At 37.6% G+C, this 13,734-nt stretch overlaps 1 protein-coding gene across 1 annotated transcript in view; it reads left to right on the plus strand.

The window, feature by feature from the left end:
* Positions 1-737: 737 nt before the first annotated feature.
* Positions 738-13,734, plus strand: part of ADGB (androglobin) — a 162,820-nt gene continuing 149,823 nt past the window's right edge. The window contains exon 1 of the mRNA XM_049789313.1: positions 738-811. Within this exon, the coding sequence (XP_049645270.1) occupies positions 738-811 (74 nt within the window). The remainder of the gene's footprint in view (positions 812-13,734) is intronic.

Raw genomic sequence — 13,734 nt, forward strand, 5'->3', positions numbered from 1 at the left:
AAAGGGTGAGAGGGGGAGAGAAAGGAAGGGGGGAGAAGAGAAACGGGGAGAGGGAGAGGAGAGTAAGAGAGAGGGGGAGAGAGAGAATCCCAAAGTCCTTGTTTCTATTGGGTATGTGTGTGGGGGGGGGGGACAGGGAGAGAGACAGGGAAAGAGAGGGAGAGAGAGGGTGAGGGGAAAGAGGAGAGAAAGGGAATCCTCGAGGGGGAGAGATATAGGAAGAAGAAGAGGAGAGAGACTGAGAGAGACTGAGAGAGGTTCAGAGATTGGGAGAGATTGAGAGACAGAGAAACAGAGAGACTGAGACAGACAGATTGAGAGAGATTGAGATTGAGAGAGAGGAAAAGAGGTTGAGAGAGAGGGGGAGGGAGAAAGAGAGAGAAAGAGAGAGAAGGGGAGGGAGAAAGGGGAAAAGAGAGAGAGAGAACGAGAGAAGGGGCTGGAGAGATGGAGAGAGTGCTGGTCACTTCTGCTCGTTTTTAAACCCCACTCTGGGGTCTTATCTTCCCACCCAGCCCAGCCTAGCCCGCACAAGTCCCCCTGCAAATTGCGAGCTGGCTCTAAGGAAGCGGGAAGCGCCCCAAGTCCAAGCCCGTCAATGTCCCCGCGGGCACCGAGCGCGCACCGGTGGCCCGGCAGCCATCCAGGGCGGTGCCACCGTCTCCGGGCAACAGGCGACGCGGTGCCCCTCCACCTAAGCTAAGCAGGGCTGAGCCCCAGGGGGTCACAACTCGGCCATGGCCTCCAAACAGACCAAAAAGAAAGACGTTCATGGCATCAACTCGGCGCACAGCTCAGATAAGTCTAAAGAGTAAGGACAGCCCCGTCCCGCTCACCCAAACATTTAGGCTGGGCCGCCCCCAGGCCAGTGTGTGTCTGTCCATCTCCTAGTGGACATCCTGGCTTGCCTGGCCTGTCGCTGGCTTTCCAGACCTAGTGGTCCCACTTGGTGTCCTTTCTGCTTTTCTTACCTTTATAGCCATCCCCGCCCCCTCAGCAGAATAACATCAACCACCGGGGGTCCCCCTCTGCTGAGTTCCTTGGAGAGACTAAGAACAGGGGGTGGGGTGGGGATTATAGAATGAGGAGTTCATTTTTCTAGCTCAAGTAGGGATGTATATATATTATCTGTATGGGAACGTATCTAATCATCCCATACCTCTATGGGATGTGTATATATACATATATGTGTGTATATACATATACACACATCCTATAGGGGTATATATGTATATGTATATGTGTATATATATATATATATATGTGTGTGTGTGTGTGTGTGTGTGTGTGTGTGTGTGTGTGTGTATCATTCCCAGAAGGAAGAGGAAGAGCAGAGGGGAAAAGAAACCAGGGTTCAGACTGACCCTAATTTCCACAACCCACTTTGTCATTGTGTTGCTGCTGGTTGTGTTTGTTTTTGGGGCTGGCCTCTAGTAGGGCTGCCCTCAGAAACAATAATAGAAATAATGTGATTATTTTAATATGCTACTGATCTTACCTGCTAAGCCAGATTTGTTTCAGAAGCAGAGGAAGCCCACCTCTCTTCTCTCTCTCACTCACATCTATTTATTTATTTATTTATTTTATACATTTATACTCCATATCTCCTTTCTTCCTTCCTCCACCTCCTTCTTAGTTCAGTTATCAATGTCACTAGATGGTCTTTTTATATTTTGGGGGGTCCCACCTGGTAACCCTCAGAGATTACTCCTGGCTATGCACTTAGAAATCGCTCCTGGCTTGGGGAACCATGTGGGACAGTGGGAGATCAAATCACGGTACGTCCTTGGCTAGAGTGCTCAAGGCAGACGCCTTATGCCCTGTGCCACCACTCAGGCCCCTGTTGTTTTTTATTTTTAGTTGAACTTATGGGTTTTAGCAATTTTATTTTGTCTGGAAACACATAAATCATTCAATACTTTTTGTTTATTGACTTATATTGCCCTGCATATTTCTTTAGCCCTTCATTTTACTGTAAATGGTAAAATGCAGTATTTTTATAGCTGAAATTATATACATATATACATATATAGATGTATGTTTTATACATTTATATATTATATTATTATGTATTATAATATATTATTTTTTCTTTTTTTAATAATTTTTATTTTGAACAAAGGGGATTACAAATAATTCACAGTATTTACTATTTTAGGTACATAGTGACATTGAATCAGGGGCATTCCCACCACCAATGTTGTCCTCTCTCCACCCCTTTATATTATATTATAGATGTATGGTATTTTTCTTTCTTTTCTCATTTTTTATTTCCTCTGTTCTTGCTTTCTGTCTTGCTTCATTATTTTACTTTATTTAATCACCGTGGTTTACAAAGTTATTTATTATACAGTTGTTTCAGGCATTCAATTTCAACACCAATTTCACCGCCAGTGTGACCTTCCCTTCAACATTGTCTCCAGTCCCTCCCTCAGCCTACCCTCTTTAGCAGAAATAAAGTAACTTATTTTATATTGCTTCTTACAACTAAATGACTAATGGAATTATTGAAAAATAAATTAGTAAAAGAAACTTGGTTAAAATGTGTTATAACTCAATGGGATCATTTAAAGTCATAGTCTGAGGATTCACTGCACTGTTTGTTGCTATTTGAAACTTCTATCTCATTGTTTTTATTGAGTTTAGTTGGCTTCTGTCTACTTTTCCACCTAACTTGGTGTCTTCCTTCTGGACTGTAGTATTGTGGAATTTGAGATTTCACTCCAGGAGTTTCAGCAGTTAGATTTGGCTTACATCTCTTACAAGATGAAGTGGGGGTGATTTAGAAGACTGAGGTTCCTGGTTCTGAGCTCAGATGTTATTCGTAGCTGTATTTGGGAGTTGGGATCTCCATCAGGAGATCTAATGGGACACCTAAATTTGACTCATGGTAGCCACATCCAAGTCAAGCACCTAGTTGTAGTACTATGGTTCCAGGAGATTTAGGTCTTCATGTTATATGCAGCAGTTGAATGTGAATTACCATTCCTTATCTTTACCTTGTGCACAGGTTCAATCTCTAGCACCATGTATGATCCCAAGAGAAAAACATGCCAGGAATGATCACTGAGTACAGTCAGTAGTAAGCCAAGCCCTAGGTATAGATGAATGTGTACTGATTCTTGTGTCTGCCTGGGTGAAATCAAAGAGTATGTGAGAAAAAGGGAGTGAGGACTGTGCACTGCTTTCTTTACTCAACTGTCCGTTAACAAATCTTTGGGGCTTCCATACATTAGCTGTTGTAAAGAAGACCGCATACAAAATTGAGCTGAATATAATTTTTAGTATTGATGTATTTTATCATCTTCACACCGATATATAAAAGTGAAAATGCCATGTTTATTCATATGTGTTTTATTATTCTGTGTAAAAATTTTCTAATTTATTATAGTGCTGGTTCCTTTAATTTCCAAGGGCATTGGACTTATCTCCCCAAAATACCTCTAATAGTAATGGCATGGAACATTTTATGTGTATTTATTTCTATGTGCCATATGAATTTAGGTTTTTGTTGAGCTTGCCATATGTTTTAATTTAAGTTTTGTTTATGTACTCTGAGTGATCCTGTTCATTTTTTTGTATGTAGCATTGCAGTTTTTATTTGAAGTTGTTGAATAAATCCAACTTTCTCCATTGTATCATCTTGGATTCTTATCAAAAGGATAAAAAAAACTATGAGATAAATTAAAAAATAATAATAAGAAGAATAAGAATAAAAATATAAGAATCCCTGATATACCTTTTAAAATAGCAATTTACTTGAAATTAGATTCAACCTTTGACTTTTAATCTGTAACCTTAAAATCTTTGTTTTTATCAGCTGCGAAAAAATTTGGGATCTTTTAATATACATTCTGCTGCTCTAAGCTTTTTGTTAGGCAATTTCAGACCATTAACATTTAATATAATTGTTAAATTTTATACAGTTGTTGTCACTTTATTATTTGATTTTAGGTGTTTTTGATTTATCATAGTTTTATTGCTATATTTTTAAAACTTTATTGTCTCTCCATATGTTTTTCCTCCATATGTTTTCTGTCCATAGATTTTGTTTTAACATAGACCTGTAAAGATCAGTACTTGTAAAATATTTGATTAATCTTGCACATGTTTTGATTAATTTTTACTCTTTTTTTCCCTTGTACTTCAACATTATAAGATTTTGGATTATGATTACTTATATTGCCTTTTGTTTGTTAAGCATCACTTACTATTTCTTGCAAGGCTCCTGTGGTGGTGATGGTTTTAATTTTTATGTTTCTATTTCTTCTGTTTCTTTTATTTTCTAGTACCCATACACCAGAGAATATCATTCCACTTGATGTTTTTTCATAGGATTCTTTCTTAATATTATAATAATATCTTTATTTAAGCACCATGAGTACAAACATGTTTGTAGTTGGGCTCAGTTATAAAAAGTATACCCCTTTCAATAGTGCAACCTTTCCATCCCCAATGCCCCTCATCCTCCTCCTCGACTTCTTACCTGTATTCAAGACAGGCATTCTATTTCTCTCACTCACTACCATTGTCATGATAGTTGTTAGTGTAGTTATTTCTCTAAATGCACTCACCACTGATCCTGCCAACCCTCATCACTATTGTCTTTGCTTATCATTACAATAATGTCTTTTATTTCTCCTAACTCCCACAGGTGAGAAACTCCTGTTTCTATCTCTGTCCCTCTGACTTATTTCTCTCAGCATAATAGTTTTCCTGTTCATCCATGTATAGAAAAATTTTATGACTTCTTTTTCCTGATGATTTCATAGTATTTTATTGTGCATATGTACCACAGTTTCTTTAGCCATTCATGTGTTGTTGGACTTCTAGGTTGTTTCCAGATCTGGCTATTGTAAATAGTGCTGCAATGAATATAGGCATGCAGAAGGCATTTTTGTGTTGTGTTTTTGTGTTCCTAGAATATATCTCTAGGAGTAGTATAGTTGAATCATATGGAAGCCCAATTTCCAGTTTGTTGAGAAATCCCTATATTGTTTTCCATAAAGGCTGAACTAGAAGTCATTCCTACCAGCAGTGAATGAAAGTCCCTTTCTCCCTACAACCCGGTCAACAGTGGTTGCTCTTTTCCTTCTTGATGTATGCCAGTTTCTGTTGTGTGAACTGATAACTTATTGTCGTTTTGATTTGCATCTCCCTGATGATTACTGATGTGGAGCATTTTTCTTGTGCCTTTTGGTCATCTGTATTTCTTCTTTGAGGAAATGTCTGTTCAATTTTGCTCCCCATTTTTGATGGGGTTAGATGTTTTTTTCTAGTTAAGTTCTGTCAGCACCTTATATATCTTAGACATTAGCTTCTTATCTGATGGGTAGTAGATGAATAGTTTTTTCCCATTTTTTGGATGGTCTTTGTGTCCTAGTCACTATTTCCTTTGAGGGCAGAAGCTTCTCAGTTTGATGTAATTTCATTTGTTTATCTCTGCTTCTACTAGTTTGGACAGTGGTGTTTCCTTCTTGAAGGTATCTTTATTCTCTATGTCATAGAATGTTTTACCTACATTTTCTTCTATAAACCTATGGTTCCAGATCTGATATTAAGTTCTTTAATCCATTTGGATTTGACCTTTCTGCATGGTATTAAATGGATGTCTGAGTTTGCATTTTGCATGTGACTGACAAGTTGTCCCAAAGCCATCTGCTGAAGAGGGTTTTTTTTTCCTTATTCCATTTTGCTTGTTTTGCCCCTTTATCAAAGATTAATTGACTGTATGTATGGGGAATATTCCCTAAATACTATTTTCCATGGCTCTGAGGGGTTTCATAGGATTCTTATACTCTTTTCCACTAAAAACAAAACAAAGCCCAAGAAATTTTCAGATCCAGAGAGTTAGCATTTTGGTCAGGGTAATAGCCTTGCATATGGCAGACCTGGGATCAATCCTTGGCATCCCATATGGTTAGCACTGCAAGGATTGATTCTGGAGTGCAGAGTCAATTTTAAGCCCTGGACACCACTAGGTGTGGTAAAACAAAACCAAAAAGAAAAGAAAACCCCACTTCTCTATTTGTGACTGAGTTCTACTCCTGTACTTTCCAACTCAATAACTCTTATCAACTTTTCTTTAGTCATTGTTATGCTTTATTTATTTATTTAAAATAATTGGGCCACAATCTGTAGTGCTCAGGGGTTCTCTTGGCTCTTTGCTTAGGATCACTCCTGCCAGTGTTCAGAGGACTGTATGGGATTCCAGAATTCAAACCTTGGTGGGTGGCAAGTACCTTTCTTGCTGTACTATTGCTCTGCCTTTATTGTTATATTTTATATCTGTAATTTTTGTTCAGCTGTTCATAACATTTTAATTTCATATTGTTTGTCCATTTTTTATTATTTCATTTAATGCTATTATGACTCATGTTTTAAACATGCCTCCAGGCAAGCTTCTCAGTTCTATTACACATAAAATTTACCAGGGGTTTCTGTTTTGCTCAATAATGTGTGGCAAATCCTTCTGCTTCCTCATTTTGTTGATTACTGAATGTCATTGTGTGAGCAACTGGTTTCCGTCAACTGTGTAGGTTTTATGGTGTTTGTAGTCTGCAAGATGGAACAGGCCTTATAGAATTGTAGTTAGCGAGGAATTACATCCTAGGATATTTATCCAGCTAGTGTTGTATTATAGTAGGATATTTCCGCATGTATTTAAATAATAGAAGGCCAAATGTCTACCTTGGCCTGAGTCAGCAGAAGGGTTTGGTTACTGTTTAGGGGAACCATGCATTCAGGAGCACTATTGCCAAGGAGTCCAGCTTTATTTGCCTACTTCCTCATTTCAGAAAAAAAACCTCAGTTTTTCCCCAATTATTTCTTCTTTTAAGTGAACAAATATAGAGAGCACTGTATATCTGTATCTAAGGAGAATGGGCCTCTTCTCTGCAAAGTATCTGATTCCCCGATCTCCAGAAACAGACTCTCCCATTTAAGGAAATACTAAACGTATGAGTCCAAGGATTAAATTTTGCAGCCTCTCTGTTCTCAAGCCCATTCTGTACTTCTGGCCTTTTTAGCTCTTTCAGATTCTTTTTCATCTCTCAATTACTATGGGTAATTACTTTCCTATGGGTAGTCCCTGCTGCCCAACTTATTCATAGGAATGCAGAAATGAGTACAAAGATCCAGGAATTTAGCTGATCTCAGAGTAAGGGTAATTTTCAAAGCCTGTAGAAGCTTTTAGTAAAAACTTAAATTACTAGCTGAATTTCATTCTGGTGCTACAGACTCTGACTAAAGGTGGGACACCTTATAGGTAAGCATTATTATATATTACACGACTATTTTAATAAATATTGGGCTATTACATGCATAAGATGTTCCATTAATTATAATATGATGTTTGCATTTTATAATCATCTATAAAATTCATATTATATTATAAAATATGGTTATTATGCTATTAGACTGGCACCTGGATAGAATAAGTATTTCGCAGAATCCATGACCAGATGAAGGAGGAGACTCTGATAAGACAACCACAGTTGGAGTTGATTATATTTCCAGCAAGCTTTGCAATTGTAGGCTCCAGGCTGAACTTCAGCTCTGTACACCTTGGAGTCTGAAGCTAAACCATCAGTGTGAATGAAGGCTAGGCTGGGCCCCTCAGAATCTGATGGGGTTAGGCACTTTCAGCAACTGGAGTTTGTGTCTTAGCTCTTTGCTTGCTAGATAGTTGTCTCATCTGTCAATGTTGGCATCTTTCCTCTTCCACAGCAGTTGATTCTAGGGTGCTGTTCTAGATGGTCCTTTCATTCTCCAGTAGATGGACTCTTAGTTTTGCACCTGGGTGAGATCTACATTCATAGAATCTTCCTCTTCCAAATCATGGTGTCCTTGAGGTACATGGGTGATTTTATTGACAATTATTCACCCACCTTCTCTTATATCTCTCCTTACATTTGTCTTAAAGCATGGTTTCTCCAGCTATTTGGTCTTTCTTCAGGGTCTGTGTTTGAGAAGATGCTTAGTTTCTTGGATGCCCAATCAGTCAACTCCTTTGCCTGAAGAATCTCACATTAGATTTCTATTCTTTGATTCCTAGTATTTATACCATTTACTTCCATGAACACTTTTCCAAAGTTTAGTCCTGTATAATGCTACCCAGATATCAACCCCAAACAAAGGTGTTTCCCTAATTTTCTTCTTAAAACTCTTCCTTTGATATGTGAAAACCCCTGGAGAGTACTTTTCTCTCTCTCTCCCTCTCTCTCTCTCTTCCCCCCTCTCTCTCAACCTGCCCCCACCTGGTATTGGGAATTGGTTTTAATAAATAAAGAGGAATTCTAGCGAGTTGGCTGAGGAGAGAGTACAAACAAAAAGGCCACAGATGCCATGATTATCCTTTTCTGACTGGCTTCATTGATTTCTCACTGTTACCCTGCTTCTTCAGACCCATATGCCTAAAGGGTTAGAAACATGGTGTGTTGGGTGATCTCACAAATTGTGGATTTTTATTTTTAACTGATGCTTGAACAGCGACTTGAGAATCAAGAAGGCCCCCAACAATAGTGAGCTACTTGACCCTGTGGTGGATAATAACCATGCCGACCCCCTTGAGCTGGACTGAATGTGTCATGCCTTTCACTGGCCCCTGTTCTGACTGGCTTCATGTTGCTCTGGTCCATCTACCTGCATTTCTCACTCTGGCCTGTAAGTGCCAGGCTCCCTAGAGATTATTCATCAATGATACCCCTAAAGGGGAGGGTTCCCACCCAGTGGTTAAGAGTTCTCCATTTAAAGACCTTCCCATGGTTGATCATTTATCATTTACTACTGGCACTAAACCAGAGAGAACCCCATCTCCCACCAAGGATGATGAGATGGCTACCATATCTGCACACTCAGAGTATGAAAATAACTCAACCAGAATACTTCTATGCCCCAAACCGTGAGTCAGGTGGACAAGTCACTGCTGGCAACCCAAGTCCTGGACACTGTCAAAAGGTTCAATATCTGGAATGGTTATAGATTTATCGACAGATATTACACAAATGAAGATGTCTTTGTTCACTGGGCAGATATTAAGAGAAACAATCCCAGGAGGCCTCTGTGTTGCATTGGAAATAGGGAGACTATGGAGTTTGATATAGTGAAAGGAGAGAAGGGTAAAAACCTGTCTACAGTACAAGTGGGGGGGTGGGATGGAGGAAGATTTGGGACATTGGTGGTGGGAATGTTGCACTGGAGATGGGAGGTGTTATTTACATGACTGAAATCTAATCACAATCATATTTGTAATCAAGATGTTTAAATAAATAAAAATATTAAAAAAAAAAAGCTACTAATGTATCCAGACCTGGTGGAGTGCCAGTGAAAGGTAGCCAATATGCTCCCAATTGACATAGGTTCTGCAGATGCCTTCCCTGGCCCCACTCAGCTGCTCTACCATCTATGGTGGCAGAGGGCCCCTCCACCCTGCCCAGGACAGAAGCAGGCAGTTAAGGGAAGAGAGCTGAAGACTGGGAAATGTCCCAGATGCCAACATCTACCATTTTTCTTCTACCGGATGCACTTGTTGCCAAGACATAGGCCCCCCAACCTGCAGCAGTTAATTAAGGAGACCCCAGCATTCACCACAGAATTTGGATATGGAGAATCCAAGCCCAGCTGAAGCCCAACTGAGGAGAAGCTGTTTTCAGAACCTCCTGCACCTGGGTTACTTTCAAAAACCTTAACATTCTCAAGGTCAATCTCTTGACTCTCTTTGCATTGGTCATAATGTTGCTGGTTAAACAGTGTTTTATCTCTATGGATCTTAATAGCTACTGTTTTGTTTTATGCCCTACTGCACAGAAAATTTTGTATTGAACTTTAGTGTTTTAATATTAGTTTTCACAATTTCAGGGAAATACATAAAGTTGTTAGAGTTTTAAAAGTTTTCAACTATCCTAGTCATTGTTTCCAAATTGCTATGATGTTTGATTGTGTACATTATGTAGCAACTTATTCTCAAATTATATTTGCAAAAATGTTCTAATGTCTTGGAAAAGGGAACTTGAATACTATCGACACTTATTGTAGCAATCATTATAAGAATGTTTAGTAAACTTATTTTAAAACTGTCTATATATATTTGCAGAAATATTCTTGTGATTTTGTTTAGGGAAGTTTATAGAAAAGGAACTTGAATGTTCTAGACTCATATTACAGTGCTCAGTGTAAGAATGTTTAAGAATTTTCTAATTAACTTGAAGAAAGGTTTTAATGTTCAGAGAAGTCTTGTTATAAGTTTTTATAAGTCTTGTTATATAAGACTGATAAGTCTTGTTTTATAAGACTTGTTTTATAAGTCTTGTTATAAGTTGTTATAAGTCGATATGTCTTGTGATATATATAAGATATGGAAAGATATGGAAAAATCTGATTATTTGAGAATGATTTAAACTTTGAAGCTACTACAGCCAACTTTTACTATGCCTATGCAAAACAACAACCACTTTCATAAATTCTAATTTGAGGTTCTCACATCTGGTACAGAAAAGTAGAACAAAACTTTTGTAACTTTTCTCATTTTCTTTTAAACAGAATGGGCAGAAATGTAAGATGATATTCAGTTATAATTTCCAAACAAAGGTGTTCTCCCAACTTCCTCCTTCCTAAAACCTCTTTCTTTGATATGTAAAAGCCCACTGAGTAGTGCTTTTATTTTTCTTTCTGAATCTTTCTCCTCCTGGTATTGGGACTTGGGTTGAATAAAGAAAGAGCAGTTCCGGTAAGTTGGCTGAGGCAGAGAGGCCATGAGGTGAAAAGTAGACTGACTCTAATGACTTTCTTCTGACTGGCTTGGTTTATGAATCTTTCACAGCCACCCTGCTTCTTCAGATCCAGCTGTGTTGGGTTTAGAAATATGATGTCTAAGGTGATCTCACAACACATGTATTTTTATTTTACATAGTCCCATGTCTATGTTTCTCTAGTTCTGTCCTCTTTCATAGGCAAACATCTTCCATTTATGTGTTAGAGCATCCATTCATTTTGTTAAATTTAATTTAATCACATATATGCATATAGAGTATAGGTTTCAGTTCTGTTGATCAATTCTAGCATCTTGTGAATTATGCCCTATCAGTGAGTGAACTACATGCCTCCCTGACCCACTCAGATATATTATTACTTAGAGAGTGATTATAATAGTATCATTCTGCTACTTCACAGCAATCTAGTTAAAGTTGTTACAGCATTTTTTTGTGTGTGGTTTTTGGGTCACACCCGGCAGTGCTCAGGGGTTTTTCCTGGCTCCAGGCTCAGAAATTGCTCCTGGCAGGCACGGGGGACCATATGGGACACCGGGATTCTAACTGATGACCTCCTGCATGAAAGGCAAATGCCTGACCTCCATGCTATCTCTCTGGCCCCGTTACAGCATTTTTTAATGTTAGCTTTTTTTTTTTATAAGTTCATGTCTACAAGGCCCTCAAAATGAGCCCCTCCTTGTTCTCTCTCTATACCAACACACCTCACTATTTCTTACTTAAATCAATGTTTTAGCTGAGAATTTGTCTCAAGGGAGCTACATTTGGTGCCAAACTGTTAGAATGTTCTTCCTCTTAGATTTCTGTTTTTTTTTTCTCTCTTAATTCCTTTATATATTTTTATAAATATTTTAACCCCCTTTAAGCTTCCTTTGCTTTCTTTCTTTTTTTTTTTTTTTGGTCACACCCATTTGATGCTCAGGGGTTACTCCTGGCTAAGTGCTCAGAAATTGCCCCTGGCTTGGGGGGACCACATGGGACACCAGGGGATGGAACCGCAGTCAGGATCTTTCCTTGGCTAGTGCTTGCAAGGCAGATACCTTACCTCTAGCGCCACCTTGCCGACCTTTGCTTTCATTCATATATATATAAAGGATTACTCTCAATGAAATAAGGAAAGCTTATGGGGCACTGAGAATTTAACCCAGGTCTGCTGCATACAAGACAAGCACCCTATCTCCTATAGTATTCTTTTAACTACAACATATTATATATTTAACTTAAAAGATAGATCTATTGGTATGTCTTTCTGATAAATTTATGTTTCATGAAGGATGTGATTTTCCTTTTATCTAGTTTAGAAGTAAATAGTACTAATAATGATTCCTGGTTTGTATTATAGATATTCAAATATGTTAAATTTATGGTGAGTTCTCACCCACAAACACAACATTGTTTAGTAAATTAATATATTACAATAAATACTTACAAAAGATTATGCCATGTTCAGATTGTACAATAATTTTTAATTGGACCAAAAATATCATACAAAAACTCAATAATGGTTCTAACGAATCTATGTTAAAGGTACATAAGTCTTAAAGAACTTAGAGAAAATTATTGACTGTAAGAAATTTAAACTTGAAAGAGAGGGATTAACTCCAGCAAAGAAACTGATCAAAACCCATTTCTAAAAATGATTTATGGCTTAATCTCATGACATTGGTGTCACATGCAAGGGATAAGGTCTCTGTTAATACGATAACAACAATAGCACTTCCCTTACTGAGACTTCCCATTTCTTTTAGAGATGATTTTTAAAGATATTCTTTACATAAAATATCTGACTTGCAATTAGGTTAATAAATTTATGTATAGTTATTTTTTATAAAGTAAAGCATAGGATAAGTAAATATATAAAATATAGGTATTACTTGAATGATTATCAGAGATCAAATCACTTATTTTATCATAATGTTATACGATGGCTATGAAGTTTATTATAAATCAAGTCTAACCTCTATGAGTTTCAGGGGGTGAGATAGATGCTCCTACTTGATCTAGGAACCATCATTGCCAATGGTACATAAGAGGCCATGCAGTACCAGGGATAAAACTTGGAACTCTATGATACAAATATGTATTTTAGTCCTCTGGGTGTTCTATATCTATCTATCTATCTATCTATCTATCTATCTATCTATCTATCTATCTATCTATCTATCTATCTATCTATCACCTATCTATCTATCATCTCTCTATCATCTATCTATCTATCATCTATCTATCTGTCTGTCTGTCTGTCCATCCATCTCTTTCTCTCTTTCTCACTCTCCAATCCTAGCCATTTGTTTAACTTTTACTTGAAAACTAACTGCAGATAGCAGGAAAATCCGAAAAAAAAAAAAAAAAAGACAAAACAGCACTCAGCATGGGCCTAAGGATTATAGTTTTGAAATGTCTCCTATGTAATTGTCATTTGATATACAATGGAGATATTCAGAGCAAGTCAGGACATGACGTTTTAACATACTTTGTGGTTACACACCCAGTAACTAAAACCAACTCTTTAATTGTCTTGGATACAAAAATAAGAACAAAAGCTTTTCAGAGACTTGAACACGACTGACCCATAGAGTCTCATACTACTAGAGCTGCCACTTGTAACACAGTTATTACTCCATAAAAGATCATTTTAGATAGAAGACTTAGCTTTAGGCTAGTAGAGGACTAGCAGATAAGCATTTATTAAATGAGCTCTTAACCTGCTTAGTGATCTTGGTTTTTATACTTTCTGAATTTGGTAGAGGCATACTTCCCTTTATGTTTCTTTACTTAAGTTCTGTTGGCAAAGTTAAAAAAAATTGTGATGTCCAGCCAAAAATGAAGAATCATCTAAATTCAACCATTAGCAAATCTGTAAGAAAAGTGACTTTGAATCATTTGAATCATGCCTGCTAGTTGCACTGTCAAGTCTTAGATTTGTTTAAAATGTTTTTATTTTCTATACCTTTAGTTCTGTTTCAGC

This window comes from Suncus etruscus, chromosome 15, assembly GCF_024139225.1.
Source record: "Suncus etruscus isolate mSunEtr1 chromosome 15, mSunEtr1.pri.cur, whole genome shotgun sequence".
NCBI classification, from domain to species: domain Eukaryota; kingdom Metazoa; phylum Chordata; class Mammalia; order Eulipotyphla; family Soricidae; genus Suncus; species Suncus etruscus.